Source organism: Lissotriton helveticus, chromosome 2_1, assembly GCF_964261635.1.
Source record: "Lissotriton helveticus chromosome 2_1, aLisHel1.1, whole genome shotgun sequence".
NCBI classification, from domain to species: domain Eukaryota; kingdom Metazoa; phylum Chordata; class Amphibia; order Caudata; family Salamandridae; genus Lissotriton; species Lissotriton helveticus.
Genome location: NC_136059.1, coordinates 1,761,172,905 through 1,761,196,240, shown reverse-complemented (window position 1 = coordinate 1,761,196,240; position 23,336 = coordinate 1,761,172,905). Strand labels below are relative to the sequence as shown.

General features: G+C 43.7%; 1 protein-coding gene across 1 annotated transcript in view; it reads left to right on the top strand.

Moving 5' to 3' along the window:
- MOB3B (MOB kinase activator 3B) overlaps window positions 1–23,336 on the top strand; it is a 492,992-nt gene that overhangs the window by 146,844 nt on the left and 322,812 nt on the right. Inside the window, exon 2 of the mRNA XM_078676717.1 lies at window positions 12,320–12,920. Within this exon, the coding sequence (XP_078532843.1) occupies window positions 12,503–12,920 (418 nt within the window). The 5' untranslated portion in view covers window positions 12,320–12,502. The remainder of the gene's footprint in view (window positions 1–12,319; window positions 12,921–23,336) is intronic.

Here is a 23,336-nt window from a genome sequence, read left to right as displayed (position 1 = left end):
GGGACAGGGTGCATACCTGTGCCAACTAGAGACCCGATTTCTAATACTGTACAATGTGCAATCTAAAGCAGTGCAACAATTTTCCCACCACGCCAAAGTGTACGGAGAAGAAGTTAATCCCTTTCTAGAATGTTAGTGGCGGTTGGCTTGCTTGTCTGAAAAAGGGGTTGGTTGAAAAACATAGTCATTGGTCATTCCTGAAGCTTTTTGTTTAAGTTTGGCTAGTCCAGGTTGGTTGAAGGTTGTAGGGCGTAGGCCCATATAGTCCTTCTTTCTTCCAACTAGCTGTCTGTTGTCTGGATCACTATGAATCATTTTCCTAAAAGTCCTGTCTGAGTAGTGTGGAGTGCCATTTTTAAATCCCATAAAAACTCATAGTTTGAGTGGGGCAAAAGCATATTAGGGTATTAATCTGACCATAATAACATATATTGTAAGCTAATGCTATTTTCATAGCACTTATTTATAAAACTCACAGCTCACATGCATTAATAACACACCATTCTTTAAACTTTAGTCCCCTCTTTCAGATTCAGCTGCAAAATAAAGGACCAGAAGGTTTGTATAGTCTATACTGCACATTAAATGGTACCAGAAATCGCACATCAAGTTCGAAATATGGCTTTCCGAAGCATCACAAATACAATACGACTTGTGTGGGCACTGTAGCGGTTAGTGACAGTGGTTAATTGTAAATGAGACTGAATCTCTCCTAGAAGTAGGACAATACAACACTGAGAAACCACCCTGCCACAGAAGAGGATGGCACGAAGCATGAATGCAGACACAAGTACCATTGTTTCACTTGCTGTCAATGGATCACTGTATTGTTATGGGGTCACATTCTTCACTGTTGCTAACAAGCAGTGTATCTTGATTACAATGGAACGAAACAACATGACATATAATATAGCAGCTACTGTACAGAAAACCAGTCCGGAAGCAGCTGATCTCTAGGTTTTGCAGTGATGACTTGAACTCCTTGCAGGGTCTTAGCTGTAACTAGTGCTGCAGGTGCAGTGGCACCGGGGCCCAGGTGTATGAGGGTCCCACTTGGTCCGCATTATAGTTCTCCTTTGCCGCAAAACATGGGTCGGGATCCATTTCCATTACTTGCATGAGGAAAACTGGTTCCCTTGCTGCAACACTGACTCCATGGAAAACTGATCAAGGCTTTTCAACCGGAAGAGAAAGGCACTGTAACTTCAAGTATGGCGGAAGTCACGAGAGTGGTTCACAAAGGGATGAATAATTTAACTGAGTGTGGTTTGGGCACGAGCATTGTGAAATGTACACTTTCTGGCTGCTACTGCTTAAAGTTAAATGATTTGAGTTTTCAGAGAACAAATATGTTATGAAGTCAACGAGTCAGTGAATGAATAAGCGCAGTGCCTCTGTAGGGGGAAGGGTGCGGTAGAGTGTCTATAAGTGGGTGCACAGGAGCAGAGCTTCGCCTCCCTGTTCACATACAAAGATTAAAAAAAGCAAAAGATGTTTTAAGCGTTTTAAATTTAACAGGAAATCTATTGCTGGCACGTCACAGTGACGTCCAAAAAAAGATGTTTAAATACTTTTTGCTTGTTTGCAATCTAGTTCCCTTAAACATTTTAACCCCTTTGCAGCGGGGGTAATTCCCCTGCTGTGCTGGGGGGCGGGGGGCGCGCATAGCGCCCCGGTGCTCATGACGAGCTCAGCTCGTCATGAGGCACAGTGCGTGTGTGCTCATGACGAGCTGAGCTCGTCATGGCCACACCTGTTTTCGTGGAACGTTCAGCACCGCAGGGGAATTATCCCCGCGTGTGAGCGTTCCACGGCTCATCACGAGCTCAGCTCGTCATGAGCACATGAGCACGGAAGGAGTTAAACCTGTCTCATATTCTAATTATATAACAAAGGCAAGTATACCGTTCTGCCCAACATAAAACATTAAAACAATTAAAAGTGATAGGACGCTCTTTGGTGCTTGAACCAAAGTTCACAGAGGTTAACCGCTGTTTCATGTGCCGTATGGTCTATCTTGGCATTCACTGGACTGTCTCAGAGAGTACATGATGGTTCTTTCCTATCCTCCTGTTGTATACAGTGATAGAGTCTGTTTGATTACAGTTGAAAATGTGGCTTTTTGAATCAATCAGTCAAGTAGCACTTATATATCGTGGCTTATCACCCTAGAAGGTATCCAGGTCCTGTACTGTAGGTATCCGGGTAGGGGGTCCAGCTCGATGTACGGTTATCGATGAAGGATCATGTCATGACCACTGCCGGAACCTGTTATCATACCTTGAGCCTTTTGCACAGAGTGTTCAAGTGGCTGTCCCTCACTGTACGTAGAACCCTAATTCAGGCTTTGATCATTGGTCGCCTGGACTATTGTAATGCTTTATTGACATCTGCGAACGACTCCCTTAGCAGATTGCAGACTGTCCATAATGTGGCCGCACGCCTAGCTCTTGATAAACCACCCCACACCTCCCCTGGGCCATTACTGAAATTGCTCCATTGGATTACAATCTGCCAGAAAATAAAGTTTAAGCCCTGTTGTTTCGCTCACAGAGCTCTTTATGGTACATGCATGAGCTATATGTCATATAAGTTCAAAGTCTACTGTCTGAACCGGTGTCTCAGATCGGAAGGCAAAGGGTTGCTGGTGGTTCCTCTTTTTAAGAAAATACAAACTGGAGGCAAAACTGTTGTCTATTTGGCTCCAAAATACTGGAATTTTATGCCAGAGGATTTACGTAAATGTCCTAGTCTTGCTCGCTTCAGAAGACTCCTGAAGAGAGAATTATTCAAGGCTTGAGTTATGAGAGGCTGTGCCTATCTGACTTGTTTTCTATGTTAGCGTGGAGATACCCCTTCGGGGGTGATTCCTGCACTCTATAAATTCCCTACATACATACATACATACATCAGTCGAAAAGCCAGGTCTTCAGTCCCTCCCTGAAGAGGATCATCGAGGGTGCGGTGTGGAGGTGAAGGGGGAAGGCATTCCAGGATATGGCAGCGATGTGGGAAAAGGAGCATCCTCCGGAGCAGCAGCGGCAAATAAGCGGTATCTGTGCGAGGGCGCGGTGTGCAGAGTGGAGATTCCTGGTAGGTTGGTGGAAATGCTGGCAGTGGTTCATGTAGGAGGGTCCTTGGTCATGGGTCAGAAGCTTGAAATGACATTTCTTCTGGACGGGGAGCCAGTGGAGGTCCTTCAGGTGCTGAGTGATGTGATGTGTGTCCTCTTGGACAGGTTGAGCTCTGGCAGCTGCGTTCTGGATCGTCTGGAGTCTTTGCATGAGTTTGGTGGTGGTGCCTGCATAGAGTGCAATGCCGTAGTCTAGTCGTCTGGGGATTAGGGTCTGCTTCAGAGTTTTCCTGGTGCTGATGGGGTTACAACTTTTTTATAACGTGCTTCATATCACACTTTTTTATTTAGTGGATGCTATTATCATCAAGTTTAGTCATTTTCATTTTAACCATCCTCGAAAGATAGAAGACCTAAAAAAAAACGCATACATATTATATCAGATGCTAGCAAAGAGTGTTCGATTACCGAGCTATCTTCAGGCTGGTATATCTTCTTCGTCAAATGCAGTAATTTGCAAAATGGCGCCATATTTCCAAAAAAATAAGACTCAAACAAGATGAAACTGAGAACAGACATGGTTTGCAGTGTGAGTTTTATGTCTTGAATTAATCTCACAGGGATTGGATGTCTCCGTTCTTCAACCTGAGGCTAGAAGGAACATCACAGTGTTTACACACAAAGCACGCCATTGTTGGAGCTACTCTTGTTTACATTTGTAATGCTTCTGTAACTTGTCAGGCTACGATTGTTACGCGTGCCACAAAAAATATTTTTGTAATTCATTTTTCTTTTATGCACCGTGAAATAAAAACAAAGGCCTTTTAAAATAAATTAACACTTTGTAAGTTAGTTGGAACAATTGGCTGCCTGTTTTAAAATGATAGACAGACATGAATGTGTGGCCCACCAGCGGCAAATATTGCCCACCGACAGCAAATATTTGTGATTTTTTTTTTTATGATGCGTAGGAAGTGGCAAAAACAAGTGCAGCATTGTTTGGCCAGAATGGACTTCACAAAAAATAACTGGGCTCTTTGTTGTCATATGTTCCGAAGTTCAGAAGAGCGAGGATGGGAGGGCGCTCCTTTCGCGGTCTGGCAGCCCAACACTGGAACAAACTTCCTCTTAGACTCCGACTGAAGACGTCAGAGCTGGGGTTCCGCAAAGAGTTAAAAACATACCTCTTTCCCAAAGAGTAGGCCTGGGCTAGGTAGCGGGGGAGGGTTGTTTTACTAGTGTTGTGGTGCTCTGGTTATAGCCGTAATGCAGTGCTGGGACACACTAGCCTAGTGTAACCAGGCGCTTTATAAATTCAGTTATTATTATTATTATTATTATTATTATTATTGTTATATGCACATGAATTATAGCCATACAGCGCTTTAAGTCAGTTGATCAACAATGATCTTGACAAATCAAAACTACGGCAGTACAGTATGGTTGTAGTAGAAAGCTAAAGCAACATAAAGATATTCCTACACAACCTGACAGAAAATACGTGTTTTAAGACAGCAAAGTAAAGATGTAACCCAGTTCCCCTTCACTTCCAAAGAAGAAAATATGGAAACTAAAAGCCAAACACACCAGATCCCAGTCACAAATCCTTGAAATGAGCAACCCAACTTCCGTGGCACAATCCAGGCCCTGTACCCTTCTCCTTTATCTCCAAAATTACTTTATTGATAGATGACGTCTATAGAAATGTGATATCACCAATGAATGCCATTGATGATGTCACTTTAGGCGTATCCATGACATCGTGATGTCATGGCACATCTGAGTAGCTTTTAGGTTTTTTAAGTTGTAAGATCCATCAAACTGAAGTTTTATTAGTGGAATTTCTATGTTATTTTAATAATCTGCATTGATTTTAGGCTTACATTAATTTGCAACTTTAACAAGGTTTTGTTGGTAAAGCTTTGGTTTTGTTATGATATACTTTAGTAAGAACCCCTGCAACTTATGATCTTTGCTATGCGTAGCTGGTATTAAGGATATAGTGGGACTGCAGAAGCCTCTGTGCATGGTTAAGGCATTTGTAATGGCTGTGGGTCCAGGGAATGCCCTTCAGCTATTTCCTATGCCCATTTTCTGTGTCTTCAGAATCACTGAACAAGGCGTTGTGCAATAACATTGTGTCCAGTTCTCATGCTCACCAGAACTCGAATTACAAGGCCTTTGGTTGAGTTCAGTGGCCTTTCGGCCACATCATACACATAGTCTCTATACGTCCGGCACACACAGTGCATGGCCTTTGGCTGTATCAGGGGTGCTGGATGTGGCCAAGCCCTGACTCATGATACTGGAACTGACTGTGCAGACCTTCAGGCCAGTGCTCCTAGAATCTGTTGTACATGGCCTGGGGTTGTGCGCAGTCTGAATGGGACACAAGCCATTGCCTTCAGCTGAAGAAGCACTAATACTTTGACTGCCTAACACAGGAGAAGAGAAAATCAACCCAGGTCCAGTAGATGAAAGAACCCATCTGTGGAGTTTAGATAATGTGGAATGGGAGAAAAATGGCCTACTAAATAGAAGAAAGTGACAAAGGAAACTGACAACATGCAGACAATGTGTGCATACTTTCACGTGGCTACCATAGGCAAGAAATGAAAGGGGCAGCAGTTTGTTCGAGAAGAACTGCTGGAGGGGTCATGGCAAAGCGATACATTGCCAAAACATGGGAAGTGGAAAGGAGATCAGACCTCACGAGCTGGAAAGAGGATATGGACTGGTGTATGTTGGTGGAAAAACAAATATGCAACACAGAGGCTGCGGCAGTTCCTGCATAGGAGCAGGAAAGTGTTGCCCCCCTCCACACTGCTGCAGAAAGAGTGAAAAATAAATGGTAATAGTTGATTTTATTTCCATTTTATTTTTTACTCTCTGCTGAATGGATATGGGGGTGAGGGTGGGGCCAGTGTGTCATTACTGCCTTTTAGCAGCAATGAGGAGTGGCCCCTTCGGTTTGAAGTGCACATGTAGGTTTGGGCGGCTATCTTACTACGGCCAGCCCTACATGCACAATTCAAACTTCTCCAACCCAGCTGTTTTAGACAGCTGGGTTGGAGAAAAGGCACTAGGCTCCAGTTTCTTTTTGGAGCACTGAGGCAGCCTGCTCCAGCCAATCCAGATGCTTCACTCATACTGCTTAACAGCTTGACAGCAGCGCCTGGATTGGATAAAGTAGTTGGCTGTGTGTTATCACCTCGAGCTCAGAGGAGTCTGGAGCCAGAGACTGGATTGCATCGTGGACATGCTGCAGGATAAGGCAAGTATTTTCTTCCAATCTTAGATGTTCAATGTATGTTTTAATGTCCTTTTTTCATATGTATGTTTTACAGTATGTTGCGCCCTACCATGTTCATATGTCACCAACCGCCACTGAGCAGAGGTGTCCCCATTCCCCATGAAATGGAATAAGATCTGAGAAGTGTGGAAAACTCATCGTGGGTTACATAAAAGTCTGTAACAGGAGAGACAGATTGCCGAAGAGCCTGGGAAATGTAAAATGACGGCTACACTATATATGTATCATATTGCTTAGCTTGAGTGCCGCTGAACAGGAGGAAAACAATGCTGGAATACCTTGAGTGTTATAAATATTTTTACGTATTGGTGTACTCAATATAAATATATATTTATTTTATTTTTTTAAAGAAAAAGAGAATGACTGATTCGGGTTATAGCATTTATTGGTAATCTATTGCTGTTACAATCCCAAAGCATTACATCTATGTGGTAATGCATCTAAAGCGTTCCGTTTTCACACAGAACTCCCTGTTGTCCTTGGGAGGTAGCATTTGTTCCAGAGGTCGAGGAGACCTTGCCGCCTCTTTCAGTCGTTTACAGGTCTCGCTTTTCTTATGTACCAACAATATCCATTTTCTTCATTTTCCTATGGGAAGTGCACTTTTTCGACTCAGTGAGAGGTAGCATGGCTCTTCACACAGAAGTACATTCCATTCATGTTCCAGCATACACCACATCCAGTCAATTTATAAATAAGAGTAAAAGTAGCTGGCATGAGAAGGGAGGGCTTCTAGAAAGTAAAGGCAGCTGATGTAAAACATCTTATGTTTTCATTAAAGGTTCTGGAAAGTATTCTGCGCTTAGATTTTGAATTGAAAGATTCCTGGTGGTTTGGACCTCGACCTGCACTTTAACACTCTTTTTGGTGTTTTTTAAACATCACCCTTCTTGATTTCTGCAGAGACATTTTGAAGGCAAGGGCAAAGTGGGCTCTGACCCAGGGCTCCAGCCTTTCAAGGGGCTCTGATAGAGCCAACTCTGTCCTGCAGAGAGTTTTGCACTGATGACCTTGAATAATTCTTAAACAGATGGTTTTAAATATGTTTTCCTGTAATTTATTTTTAATGTAGGATAGTGTGTGTGTGAGTTTCTCTTATAGTCATTGTGCATGTGTTTGTTTCATGCAACACCCATATATTAATTATTTAGATAAAAATAGGACCTCACTCAAATATGAGAAATGGGAGGGTGTTTCAAAGACTATTTGCAGTAATATTAGTGAGCTGCTGCTGTGTTACAATATTGAAAACGCGCCACTATCCCTGAATATTAGATGTAAAAACATTTAGAATTTGGACCAGTGAGCCTGTGCACTGTCCATGGCCTGGGCAAAGAGGGCATGAAATAGGTGAAATTGGATCATAAAATCAAAGCTTTTCTGAACTGGGGCCCACAAAATATGTTAGGCCCAGGGCCCTCAAAATCCTTATGGTGTCCCTGGCTCTCTGTAACAAGCAGGGTTTGGTACAAATGAAGATTGAAGCCCATCAGCTGGGACACGCCCACTGTACTTCCCATTAATGATGTCAATAGCGGAATCCCTAAAAGAAGCACCCCCCCTACAGTGTTTGCAATGCAGGTAAAAATCAAAGGCCACAGCAAGGCGGAGATTCCTGGTGCACTTTTAAGAGCATATATTTGCAAAACATTTATATTAGGTTTACAAATTCATGCTTTTTAGGGCTCGGCCTCTGCCCACGAAAGTGGGAGGAGTTTCGAGCTCCTAATGTTAAAGAGAAAAAAAAAGTATCTCCTAGGGTTTTGGCGAGACACATTCCACACATTCCTTAGTGTGTTATGTCATCTGGCCAGTGATTCGTCTTCGCTGTGGTGTCGTTTTAATAGCCTTGAAGTGATAGGCTAAATGTCGTTTTCGTCGGGCATGTGTAGCATTTTTCGTGCGTGTGCGCGCAAAGAAGTACATTAATTATAATTAGGAGCTGTCAGGGTGTCTCCGTAAGTGAATCCAGATGGCCGGGCGCGTTCACCATTCAGCAGCGCTCAGCGCGCAGCTGCTGCATGCCAGGCCGGGAAAGGGCTTCATTAGTTCAAGAACAAGAGTCTGACGTTCTGTCATGGGCTGTTCTTTTAATCTCAGTTTCATTTTTTTTCTGGAATGGTCCGTGGCCGGTGTGAATGGAATTGTTCTCTCGAGTTTATTATGTTTTTCTTTGCAGCAGCTTTTGTTTTCGGAGCTGAGGTAATGAATAGCAAGCTGGCAGGCAGCGCCTTTTAGAACTGTTTGCTTTCTGGGCAGAGTCCTGCAGCGGTGTTGAACTTCAGCATAGTCTGACAGCCTGCTGTATTGTTTGTATTTTCCCATACTGCCTGCGTCAACTTTTTTCCACACACGAATTTCCAACAGTTTTGTTCTCTCTGAATAATGCGCCTTGTTACTTCCTTCAGACAGCAAGCAGAGTTTTAAAGGAATGATTCAAGGAGCCCGTCAGTTGTTGACACAACGAAAGGTGAGGTAACTGTTTGCTTGCAGTTACGGACCTTCGTTTGGGGGTTTTATTGGTATTGTTTTTCCTAATGGGATTGGTGTTTGCGAGAAAATTGACTGCCCACAGCTGCGCTTGTAAGACGCGCCTGGCAAAGCGTGTCACGAGGGCTGTGTGGGGCTGATACAGATGCTCGCGCCCTATCAACATTGGGGACTGTATATTGACCGTCGTGCTGAAAGGCGGAGCAGCAGAAGTAGGTTTCCGTTCTTGACTTAAATTCTATTCTTCCGAGCTCTGGGAGAAACCCCGAATGGAATCTAGGTATCCTGCTAGTTGCAGCGTTTGCGCGATGGCAAAAGAGGAAGTGTGCTAAGTTTTATTGTTTTTATTTTTTATAAAGTAAAGAACATTGGTAGGAAAGTTTGTAGAACTCCCCAAGTCTAGCAACTCGGAACACATACTTTGATTATGTCGTTTTTAGAACAGTCTGCCAAAGAATTCATTTCACAACTTGTAAATGCAGTTTGAGAGTTGAGACTGCAGTTTGAGAGTGCAGTTTGAGAGTTGAGAGTGCAGATTGAGAGTGCAGAGTGCAGTTTGAGAGTGCAGAATCAGAGTGCAGTTTGAGAGTGCAGTTTGAGAGTGCAGTTTGAGAGTGCAGTTTGTGAGAGCAGTTTGAGAGCAGTTTGAGAGTGCAGTTTGAGTGCAGTTTGAGAGTGCAGAGTGCAGATTGAGAGTGCAGTTTGAGAGTGCAGATTGAGAGTGCAGTTTGCAGATTGAGAGTTGAGAGTGCACGTTGAGAGTGCACATTGAGAGTTGAGAGTGCAGTTTGAGAGTTGAGAGTGCAGTTTGAGAGTTGAGAGTGCAGTTTGAGAGTTGAGAGTGCAGTTACAGAGTGCAGCATGAGAGTTGTGAGTGCAGTTTGAGAGTTGAGAGTGCAGTTTGAGAGTGCAGTTTGAGAGTGCAGTTTGAGAGTGCAGTTTGAGAGTGGTGTTTGAGAGTGCAGAGTGCAGTTTGAGAGTGCAGAGTGCAGTTTGAGAGTGCAGAGTGCAGTTTGAGAGTGCAGTTTGAGAGTGCAGTTTGAGAGTGCAGTTTGAGAGTGCAGTTTGAGAGTGGTGTTTGAGAGTGCAGAGTGCAGTTTGAGAGTGCAGAGTGCAGATTGAGAGTTGAGAGTGCAGTTTGAGAGTGCAGTTTGAGAGTGCAGATTGAGAGTGCAGTTTGAGAGTGCAGTTTGAGAGTGCAGTTTGAGAGTGCAGTTTGAGAGTGCAGTTTGAGAATGCAGTGTGAGAGTGCAGTTTGAGAGTTGAGAGTGCAGATTGAGAGTTGAGAGTGCAGTTTGAGAGTGCAGATTGAGAGTGCAGTTTGAGAGTGCAGTTTGAGAGTGCAGTTTGAGAGTGCAGTTTGAGAGTGCAGTTTGACAGTGCAGTTTGAGAGTGCAGTTTGAGAGTGCAGTATGAGAGTGCAGTATGAGAGTTGAGAGTGCAGATTGAGAGTGCAGTTTGAGAGTGCAGATTGAGAGTGCAGTTTGAGAGTGCAGAATCAGAGTGCAGAGTGCAGATTGCAGTTTGAGAGTGCAGTTTGAGAGTGCAGAGTGCAGTTTGAGAGTGGAGAGTGCAGATTGAGAGTGCAGATTGAGAGTGCATTTTTAGAGTGCAGTTTGAGAGTGCAGAGTGGCAGTGAGTGCAGACTGAGTGCAGAGTGACAGCGAGTGCAGACTGAGTGCAGAGTGACAGTGAGTGCAGACTGAGTGCAGAGTGACAGTGAGTGCAGAGTGACAGTGAGTGCAGAGTGAGTGCAGAGTGAGTGCAGAGCGAGTGCAGAGTGAGTGCAGAGTGAGTGCAGAGTGAGTGCAGAGTGACAGTGAGTGCAGAGTGACAGTGAGTGCAGAGTGGCAGTGAGTGCAGAGTGGCAGTGAGTGCAGAGTGGCAGTGAGTGCAGAGTGACAGTGAGTGCAACACAAACCACACACCTCAGTCTCTCAACACCACACACTTGTCACCTCTCAACACAACACACTCACCACCACACTCACTCCCCAGGCTCACCCCCACAGACTCACCACCACACACTCACCAGCACACAGAAAACAACACACACAACAACACACCCCCAGCCGTCAATGAATGCTTTCACCATGCACAAACACCAACAACCATCATCCATCTGTGCACGCTTTTACCAAGCACACACCCACCAGCCGTCAGTGCACCATTCCACCAGGCACACACACCTCCAGCCGGCAGTGCACTTTTCCACCAAGCAATCGCAGTATGGTACACTTTACTTTTAAACATATTCATATAAAGTACAGCATGCCACCATTGGTAAAATTACAATTCAACCAACATACTTCCACTACACACCACATGCACACACTCCATAACACATGGCAAAAAGACATTGGCATTTACAATGCCATTAGCTCAAACTCAAATAAATCCGAGCCCGATTGCATTTCTAATGCTTGTTTAACTTCCTCTGGGAAGCTTTTTCTCGAGTGCAGCCTGTTGCTTTCACAGAAATTGCAACAGATACATTCCTTATAGCTAGACATCATGAAATTCTCACTCACTTGCATTCTCTAGTCTTGAAGTGATTATTTGCCTGCTCAGTTTACCTGCCAGAACCAGCGGCAAGACTAGTGCTCCTCTCTGCACCCACGCTGTTGTACACGTGGAGAGCAGTTTGTAGGGTGTGATATTGAGGAGGGGATATTGAGGTCACACACTATCGTCACCAGACTATCAAGGACTAAAACATCCTGAAAGTAACTGCAGAGAGGGAGGTAGAGGTATACTCTTCTTAACCCCACATCTATGTACCTTGAAGATACATACATCATCAAGGTGCGTATATGTGGCGTTAGCTGTAGAAAATACAGCAGCATGGGCGGGACAACAGGGGTGGTTGCCCCAGGCGCAAAATTCATAGGGGTGCAAAATTTAAACATTTGGGGGTAAGGGTCTCAATACTAGTGTGGTGGAAGGGACTTAGTAAGTGCTAACGATCTGCCCTGGGCACTGTCATCACACGCTACTCTGCAGAGAAAATATATACATGCTTATATGTCATTGTTTTGCTCCTTGATATTGTGGTCGCGTATTGAGTGATGTCAATATTCCCTCTACGATATGCCAAAAATAAACATGCAGAGAGTGTCATGAGAGATCACCCGGCTGCAGCAGTTCTTGCCCTTGTGCGTTGGTGCTTCAGTCACCAGGTCTGGAGATTATCGCTGCTCTAGAAGAAAAGAGAAGCCTGGTGAATTTGATGTACCCTCTATATTTTGTTTGAATGCAGTACGAGCCCAAAACATTATCAAATTCCTTTTTGGCGGTGTAGTAGTTGGTTAACGTGATTCTTGACATTGACCGCACTGTAACTATTTGGAAGGAAATAGTAGTTTGTTTTTAACATAGAACAATATTTTATAATGCATGGTTTACTGCATGATGCCTGACTTACTGCTTTCTTCTTTATTCAGCTGTCATCACGAATATGACTTCATCTAAGAGACTGGTGAAAAGAAGGAACCGGTGAACTATATAGGAAGTTACTCAGACAGCTGGCACAGGAGCGGTGCCAGGGACCTGCAAGGAAACAGTCTAACAAACCAGAACTCAGGGGTTCCTCATTGAAAGGCATTACAAATCTGTAAAACAATAAAATGTCAATAGGATTGAAGCAAGTTTTTAACAAGGACAAAACCTTTCGACCCAAACGCAAGTTTGAGCCTGGAACCCAAAGGTTTGAACTTCACAAGCGGGCTCAAGCGTCGTTGACGTGTGGTGTGGATCTGAAGGCCTCTGTGCAGCTCCCAAATGGAGAAGATCTTAATGACTGGGTGGCCGTACATGTGGTCGACTTTTTCAACAGAATCAACCTCATCTATGGAACCATCTGTGAATTTTGCACAGAAAGGACCTGCCCGATGATGTCTGGTGGTCCTAAATACGAGTACAGGTGGCAGGATGACTTGAAGTACAAGAAACCCACAGCCTTGCCCGCGCCTCAGTATATGAGCCTTCTCATGGACTGGATTGAGGTACAAATCAACAATGAAGACATATTTCCTACAAGTGTTGGTAAGTGGCAGAGAGGCTCTATCCATATCTCCTTTGATGGTTTCATGTATTATGATTGATGACTAATTTCCCTAGTGGACCTTATGTCACCGCTTGTTAGGGTCAAAGAGCAGTTTAGGCTACCTCTGCAGCCTTGTTCGTAGTGCTGAATCCTTAAATGAAATTTTCATTATTGTAAGAAAACAAGTCAGTGTAATTAATTGGATCTTATGCCGTATTCTTTTTCACTTTTTTGAACTCGTTCAATTGATTTTCAAAAAAGAAACATTAAACAAACAACTTTTTTGCATTTAAGTTGTACAAAGGTCCATAGTTGAAAGTCTTCTACAGTGATAGGTCGAGTCCTCCGTCAGCCATATTAATGCCGGTGAACATGAACTTTGTTACATACATCATATCCTACTCTTGGGTATCCAAGTCTTTAACATTCATTCTGTGCTGGTGGTGCGAATAGTGATGCTCAGCAGACTATTATGGTTTCTGACCCTCTCCTCATCGACTTCAAATCTTAGCAAACTTTTTTCAGACAGACCTCGCTGTCATACACCACCTTATTGGCCATTATGCACCAACCCATGTCACAAAATCTGATGTTAGTCATGAATCCCGTAATCCACCAGCTCAGGGTAGTATGGTATTTGACATATTTCTGTAGGGTGTTTTCATTCCACAGCCCAATATTGCTAGTTTAGATGTTAGATTGACAATAAATCGTCTTCCCTCCAATAGCCAGGTCCAAATCCTGCCCTAGACAGCATTCCTATAGTGTGTGCAAAAAGGTTCCTCATCTCAAATACTCACTATATCCGATATCCCGATTGTTCCAAACTGGGCCACTTCTGAACGTTGTAGGATGTTCAGTTGGACCAATCGGAATGTCGAGAGTGTTGCCACCTCCTGAGGAATCTTTTATGCCTCTTCCCAGTCTGTACCTTCTATTGAGCCTATCCAACTTTTCAATGTATTTCTTAGCTTCCGCAATCCAATCTGGGCTGATGTTAATTAAGGTCTTTTAAATTTTAGATACTGTCTATAGCACAAATGGTATAAATTGAATCTATATTCAAACAATAAACTGTCTTGGAGGTCTGTCGGGCCATTCATCTATGCTAAATGGTGTGCTTCAACCAGGTACGTATAGGAACGTGAGTCGTGTAAAGAGAGTTCAGTTCCAAAGGTTTCAAACGGTTTCAACTCTTCTGTGTCCTAAACAATGCCAACTTAAGTTATCCATATTATGTCCCATTTCTTAAAGCTATCCAGTGCCCCAATGTCCTTGAACATAGCACTATTCAATAGTGGGTTTCTGCAGGAATCTTGCCTTCCAATCCAATACTTTTAGTGGGTTAGTGAGTATTCTTGATGTATTCATCAAAGGTGCTTATGGGCAAAAAGAATTGTGAAAACAAACGAAGTGTTGTTTGACAAAACACATTGCTATGCTCAATAAGAAACGTACAATATGTTACGCTGTGTTTTTATTGCCAGAAGGGTCTCTACCATATGTAGTAGATTTTTATAATCTAGAATTTAATGTGCTTGCAAACATGCCTTTGAGCATGAATCCAAGACTACTGCCTTATACATTACGTGTGTTGCAAAGCTGCAGAAAGGCTTCATAGCTTACTGATGTCTTGAAAGGGGAAGCGAGAGAACAGTGAAGCGTTTTTCTGGTTCATGTGATTTTTTTGGTCTGGGTGACAGCACAGCTGTCGCCAAAACTTTTTTGATCAATAGAAAAAGAGCTTTAACCCTTTCACTGCGGCGGCCATTCCGCCGCAGCGCTAAGGGGCGGGGGGGGGCGCGCGGTGCTCCAACGCTGGTGACAGAACCGCTCCGTCACGCCCCTCGGGTGGGCTGTGCTTGTGACAGAGCGGTTCTGTCACGGCCCCGCCCACTCAATAGAACGCGCCACGCAGGTGCGAAATCAGCGCTGCGTGACGGAACCGCTCCGTCACCAGCACAGCCAGGGGCGTGACGGAGCGGTTCCGTCACCAGCGTGGGAGGGGTTAAGAAGCACAACTAAGAAAGGGCTTTGGCTCCACTCACATGTTGATTCCCTTGAGTAAGCATTTGATTGGCCATATGTTTGTGCTTCCACTGAAAAAGAGTGCTAGTATTGCAGTTTGTGTCCCGTGGAAAGCTCATGCCGAGTACAGGAGGCCAAGTTGGTTATGATGACAAAGCAATGATCAAGGCTAAAGGTCTGATCTGTTTATTATGAAAAGTTATGACAAATGCAGTCAGTAGGCCAGACATCTTTATTGCAAAAATCATATGTTAAAGCCATTTGGGATTCAATGGTGGATTGTTAGTGCTAACGCGGGATTACTGGTTACTAATTATCTTACCAAATCCCAAACTATGTCGACTGAATCGTTGGTACCTGTCTTGAGTAAAAGGTAATCTCGCAATAAATCAATCAATTTAAGAACTTACACCACTCTAAATGACCACTGACCAAATTTAAGTTTTAAAGTTTTAATATAAAGTCAAAGATAACTGAAGATACAAACTTCTCAAAATGAGATTAAGAAGATAAATCGGTATCACTATAAACATGAACTTTTTAAATAGTCTGAGTCTGAAAAACAGAATAATAAGTACAAGCTCGAAAACCATCAGGGTTGCCAAAATGGATACAAGTTGCAACCTCAAAGTCATTACAGAAAAGAAAATTAAGGTTAGTCTGTCCCTACACTACACTAAATGACATCCCTACTTAGCAAGATCTTTACCCCTCTAGGTGTCAGCCGTGGTGACTTCCTAAGAAGATCACGCACTTCTCTTTGTCTCTTCTCTGATAATGGGTCTCTCCTGATCAGCCTATCTGCCTACCCATCCGCTTCCTTAGGCTCCCAAAATCATCTGCTCTGCTCTCCTCCCGGGTCTCTTTCCCTAATACCAAATCACATTTCCAATAGAAACGCCCCTTGGGACGCCCCTCACGTGGTACATCTTTGCGCGGCAAACTCCATGATGGTACTCTTGAAGACCCTCGTTATAGTTGACCTTGGTTCCCAGGCTTCTTCTTCCGTGCGCTGATACCCCCTGAAATTCCTGGAAACTCCTACAGGCCTGCGCAAGGCGCCACTGAACAAAGTCCCTTTCATTCGAGCTGATTAGGACCCTCGCACCTGCATACAGCTCATCCTGCAGTGGGCCTCAAATTCCAGACTCCACCATATCTTTGGTCATAAAACACTCTCAAAGCTCCGTGCTGGACACCTCACGACCTCTCCTCTAACGAGCACATGGCAATTTAAACTACATGACATTATCTGCTCTGGCCTACTTGATTTACATGCAGCAGGTCCCTGCACTCTTAAAACGTTAACTTGATTTAAACAGCAAACATTCTTAACTAGCATACGTTTCTAAAATAACACATCTATAAAGCATATACTTTTAACCCTAAGTTCAATAGTACATTTGGAAAAACCATGTCAACCTTATCTCACATTAATTTAGCAGCACGTTCAGGTTTGCTGTGAATTGCCCTAAGGCCTACACATAATACTGGATTTTCAAAGTTACATTTAATTCGGACATGATTCTTTTAACATGAGAACATGAGGTTTTCACATATATTCCAACATTTCTACATTACTCTCACACCGTTATAATTATAGTTACTCTACTTAACATTCTATACATTTCACTACTGAATATAAACCACTCGTGTGCAAAACATGTTTAAACTAACTACGTGCTTGTAAATATGGCGTACTTATACATTTTTTTCAAACTTGTGCTCTCTCAGTCCCCCCTTTGATGACCTTCAGGGGTCATCATCACCATGACACTAAAAATGTAGAACCCTTCAAAGTGAAGACAGGGCAGTTCCACCTCTTTTCATACTCTCTAATGCTTTCAGACTCTTATATTGAGTGTCCTGCATCGCTGTCAACTCTTCTTCCTGTTTCTTCATAGCTCTCTGTAACCTATTTGCTCTATAACATTGATACAAACGCACCAATCCCCACAAAGTGATTACACAAATCACAATTATGATGATGGGTTTCAGTATGTACCAAACGATACCCTTTCCTAAGTTGGCAAACCAACTTCCAACTTTACCCATTCCATGACCTACTTTTTCCCACACATTTACCTTTGCTAGGTCCTCAATTTCATAGTGTATGGCAGTGATGTTCTGTATATACTTCTCTAGAGGCTTTGAATTGTCTGGAATGTAAGTACAGCATTCCTGGACCTTCAAGGCCTTACAGACTCCTCCCTCTTTTGCTAACAGAACGTCTAAAGCAAGTCGGTTCTGAAGAACCATTGCCCTAATCGATTGCATCTCCCCTTCTATCAGCATCAAGGATCTTGCAGTACTGGCAGATAGCCTATCTACGACTGTAGCTAACCTCCTGATCTTAAGGTCATTCATTATCAATCCTAAGAAAGGGAATGCAGCACCTATTACATCTCCAACTACTTCTGCTGCACCCAGCCCTCGCTTCCATCTAGTTGATATTTCTTTCTTAGGCGTGTCTAAATTCTCAACATGATATATTTTAGGAAAGACAACAGCCAGATAGCATGATCCGTACCAATTATCTGGTAACTTCACATAGGCATATCTTCCACATACAAAATATACATTTGGTATTGCTTGCATCCCTTTCATGAAGTTCTTAGAGTAATACTCCAATTGAAAGGCATGTTCACAATTGACTTGTCCTACATAAACGTTTTCATAATAGGAGTAACTCCTGTGAATGCACAGTTTCCCCCGTTTCTCCTTATCCAAAGCAATTGGACCAATACTACCTTTTCGTTGTTGTGCCCTTTCCTCCTTGGTCCAATCTGTTTCCCCTTGTCCTGATGCCTTCAATATCTTCTGCCTCCTGTACCTAGTATCTACCTGTGCTATAAACTTTTTCTCAACTTCTGATATTTGACAAGTCAGATTGTTCCTTCGAGCATGTGAAGTATCTAACGTTCTCCATGGAATAAACCACTTGTGTAATCTGTCTTCGCTTTTGTAGTAGTCCCATTTGTTCAAATGCTTGAAATTCGGAACCTCTGGCAATGTCGAGTCGAAATTCGAGAAGTAATACTCAAATCCGTCTCGTCCATAAAACATACTTAACAATAAACTGCACGTTATTCCATATGTCAACGGAAGATGATGGTATCTGATACCCTCCTCCACTGAAGCTGGTAATTGCATACAAACATAACAATCCTTTACTTCCATGGCATCAACATATTCATAAAGCAATTTAGCATAAGCATTTGACTTGTAATTTCCCTGTGACTCGTCGGTGTGAAGCCTTTTTATTTCTGCATCTAACAATGCTTTGTCTTTCTCATTGATGTTTCCCTTCTCTTTACTAATGGTAGTTTTCGGTGTTGACACTCCCTTATCCTCCTTAACTGTAGTTTCATCCCCTTCGTGTCCCGCTAGGAATGAAACAGTTACCACTAAAATTATAAGAGAAACTACTACTCCTAAAAGTATAACAGCTATACATTTTGCCCTGCGGTTCGGGTTGCCAGCCTCCATGTTCTCAAACAGTGTAGTTTTTGACTTTCTTCCAGCATTCACTTCCTCTTCTTTTCAAACAAAGTCTTTTTCTCTTGCAATGTCTTTCTTTGAACACTTGGAAGCTTGACAATTTGTTTCCGCAAAACAGTTCAAAGTCCAGTAGAAAATAGACAACCCTAGCCCTTCTCCATCCACTAAAATGAAACCCCTATCACTTTTCTTCTTCCACTCGGCGCTAGGTTATCTTGCAACAAGTTTTTACAATTTCTTTTCAACAGTCTTATTTTCGTCTGAAGTTATGTATGACTCAAGGAGTGACACTACTTCTTCATAAATGTCCATCCGAAGTATCATTCCCTCAGGTTCTGGGCAGTTCGTACCACAACATGGAAAGTCAACTTTTTCTAGGATTATTCTCCTTATTTCGCTCAAGACAAGTGGACGGACAAAATTGAGAGTTAGCGTTTTTTCAATTTCCACTCCTGGTACTATCAGTTCTACATCCACAATTACAAAGGGGTCCGTTCTAATCAAGATCACTTTCTTCACCTTTCCAGTTCTGCGCCCCTTTGAAGCCATTCACAATATGGTATTAATCCACAACAATAAGCGCTCCTAGCATTTCTACTACTCGCTCAAGCATTTCCAAACGAAGAAGAGTTCCCTCCAATATTGGATATCGTGAACAGCAAACTGGAAACTCAACTGTCTCTAAAATCAATTTTCTTATTCCACTCAGGAGAGCAGGATGAACGATGTTGAGTGTCAGCAACCTTTCGGTCTCCGCTCCTGGTAGTAGAAACCTTATTTGCACTGTGATGATCGGGTCAGTTCTGATCAGTTCCACTTCCCTGATCCTCCCTGTTCTGTGTCTCCCAGACATCTGCAACAAGGTAGGTCCAGTCGGGAGTAGAGTATCTTCTGCTAGGCACTCGCACCCTTCTTGATCTTCTAAGACCCTCCTCGGCTTGATCCTGGATATCTTCTTCTGGATCTGAGTCTTCGGATATAGGAGTAAGCGTTTCTTCCTGGGCCGACCTCAAACTTAGCCTTCTTCTCCTTGTTGGCCAAGTGGCAGCTCCAAGCCTTATTCTCCTATTTCTTGTCCTCCCACTTGGTTCTTGGTCGCTCCGATACGGATCTGAGTCTGAGTCGTATTCACTTCTGCTCTCTCCTTCAGTTGCGTCTTCTGTCTCACTGCCGTCCTGCCTTCGCTCTTCTTCTGAATCCAATGCGTTCCCAACTTCTTCCGACACCCCCTCAGCTGCCTCAATCCCTTCTTGCGACTCTTCTTCCACTTCCGGGCTTTCGTCTGGGATGGGAGCTGTTCCTTCTAGAGGTGCTGGAACTCTTCTAGTATGGGATGCATGGATCCAATTTGGCAGCCCCCCGCACTTCACCGCGGTGTTCGTTATCAGGATTACCTGAAAGGGCCCACGCCAGCGAACATCTAGGCAGTTCTTCCGGACGTGCTTTTTAACTAAGACCCAGTCCCCTGGGTTCAGGTCATGACACAGGTTCCTCGCTGCTGGAACTTCAGCCGCATGCACCTGAAGGGACACAGAATGGATGGCGTCAGACAGTCCTTTACAATAATCCAAGATCAGATCATCTGTAATATTCAATAGAGCAGTAGTTGGAACTGTAGGAAGTCTCATGGCCCTCCCCATCAGGATCTCGTGAGGAGAGAGACCTGTCCTCCTATCAGGTGTGCTGCGCATGCTCATGAGCACTAATGGAAGAGCATCTGGCCAACTCAAGGATGTGGATGCCACTACTTTAGCCAATCTATTCTTCAACGTGCCGTTCACTTGTTCCACAATTCCTGAAGCTTCTGGTCGATAACTACAATGCAGCTTTTGATCGATATTCAGTGTGGAGCACAACATCTTCACTATTTCGCTGTTAAAATGTTTTCCTCTGTCAGATTCCAAAGAGGCAGGCACCCCGAAGCGCGGTATCAACTCCCTGAGCAACAATTTAGCCACTGTGAGTGTATCGCACCTACGTGTAGGGTACGCTTCAACCCATCTGGAAAATACGCATACAATCACCAACACATACCGAAGGCGATTGACTCTTGGCATTTCGATGAAATCTAGTTGCATTCTATTGAAAGGCCCCCCCGACCTCCCAATGTGACTCAGTGTGACTGGTGTTCGTTTGCCTACGTTCAGCTGTTGGCAAGTAACACATCGTTTACATACTGATTCTGCTGCTATTCTGAATTTCGGGCAATACCAAGTCTGCCTAAAAACTCTCATCATAGCATCCCTTCCTAGATGTACTGGACCATGTATTTCTCTCGCCATGGGATTAGCTAATTCTTCAGGTAACACAGCTCTCCCATCTGCTGAAACCCAAAAATCCATTTCACTTCGCACACAACCTGCTATTTCCCATGCCTTTTTCTCTGTTTCGGGTGCGTTCTCCTGCATTATTCTTAAATCCTCCCAAGTGTCTACAGTTTCTAACATCATACTTAATTCAGTCTTTTCTTCTGCACCTTCTATTTCCACCTTTGAGAAAGAATAACTTTGTTCAGCACAATAGCGTGCGACTTCATCAGCATATCTATTACCTTGTGACACAAAATCTGTATTCTTAGTATGAGCTACACACTTCACTACCGCGATGTCAACAGGACCTTGTAACGCTTCTATCAGCAATCGCACAAATTCTCCATTTCGAATGGGCGAACCAGAGGAAGTCATGTAACCCCTCTGAGACCACAACTGCCCGAAATCATGAACCACACCGAAACCATATTGGCTGTCCGTGTAGATGGTGACTCTCTTTCCATTTCCTGCTATGCAGGCACGAGTTAGGGCAATAATCTCTGCTACCTGTGCGGAATGTACTCCTTCCAGGCAAGCGGCTTCCACAACTCCAGTTATCGTACAAACAGCATAAGCTGCTCTCAACCGACCAGTATCGTCTCTTAAACATGAGCCATCAACAAAGTAAATTTCATCGGGGTCTGACAATGGCTCATCCACAATATCTGGTCTGGGTTTCGTGCATAGTTCAGTCACATCAAGGCAATCGTGGTCTTCACATCCTTCGCCTTCTATTACCGTAGGTAATGGCATCAAAGTAGCAGGATTCAAGACAGAGCATCTCCTGAGAGTCACGTTTTCTGCGGCAAGTATAACTTGCTCGTAACGCGTGAGCCTGCTATTGGTCAGATGCTGCGTCTTCGTCCTGGTCATTAACAATTCAACTGAATGTGGTACATACACCACTACTGGATGTCCCATCACAATACTCTCGCTCCTTTCAATGCTGACACCCGTTGCAGCAACGGATTTGAGACATCCGGGCAACGCTGCGGCTACTGGATCTAATGTAGCCGAAAAATATGCAACTGGTCTACGGGCATTACCGTGGGTCTGTGCCAAGACTGACAAAGCACATCCCTCTCTCTCACAGCAATAGAGTGAAAATGACTTTTCGTAATCTGGCATTCCCAGAGCCGGAGCACGACATAAATCGTCTCTCAGCTGTAAAAACGCCACCAAACATTCTTCATCCCATGGTACCGGATCACTCACCTCCTTGTGCGTCAGTTTCTGTAAGGGCTTTGCTTTCAGTGAAAAGTTAACTATCCACTGTCGGCAGTAACCCACCATTCCTAGGAACATTCTAACCTCTCTCTGAGTTGTAGGCGCATTCATTTTCATTATCGCCTCAATCCTCTCTGGGGACACCTTACGTTTCCCTTTTTCTAACCTGTGCCCTAGATACTGTACTTCTGTCAGACAATACTGCAACTTGCTCGGAGATACCTTATGTCCATTTTCAGCTAAATGATTCAGTAAGGCAATTGAATCTACTTTACAAGCTTCCTCTGTTTCTGACGCAACAAGTAGGTCATCTATGTACTGTACCAGAACCGAGTTCTGTGGCAGTACTAGATTCTCAAGATTCTTCTTCAGCAACTGATTAAAGATGGATGGGCTGTCTGTGAATCCTTGTGGGATTCGACACCATGTTAAAACGCGATCTTCCATTTTAAAAGCGAAAAGGTACCTGCTCTCTTCATCCAATGGGATTGAAAAGAAAGCCTGACAAAGATCTATCACTGTGAACCATTCTGCTTGACATGGTATTTGAAACAATATCACTGATGGATTCGGTACCACGGGACAACATGAAACAACTATGTTGTTAATTTTTCGTAAATCCTGAACTATCCTAAACTTCCCGCTAGGTTTCTGCAAACCCATAATCGGGGAGTTACAAGGACTGCCCACGATTTCTTTCAGTATTCCCTGCTGTATCATTGACTCGATCACAGGTTTTATTCCCGCAATCGTTTCCTGGGACAATTTGTATTGAGGCGTTGGAAACTCAACATTTGGTTTTACCAGAATTTTTACCGGTTCTACCCCTTTAATCAATCCTATATCTTCCCCTGTGAAATCCCACACCTCTGACGCCACTGCATCTCTTAAATCTTGTGGAAGATCTTCTACAGTCAGAGTAGGATATAGTTCTACACAGAATTTTGAATTGGCCACCTTAAAGGTAGCATCATCGTCGGTAGTCTGTACCTCCACTCCTTGTGGGGTGCAGTATATGGTGCAATTCAATTTGCATAACAAATCCCTTCCTAACAGACATACCGGACTCGAGTCACAAACCACAAACTGATGTTCGTTCATATGATTGCCTATTTTTACAGATACTGGTTCTGTCAACGGACTAGTCATTCTTTTATTTGCGACTCCTACCACCTGAATTGTTTCCCCTGACATCGGCAAGTCTGGAACCACCGCTGATCTCAGAGTCGAACGAGTAGCCCCAGTATCCACTAAGAACGTAGTGGGACACCCTGCCACTTCTGCCTCAACAAATGGCCCTCTTTGATCCACTTCTAGGACTGCCCCGAGGGTACAATCCTCTTCACTGCT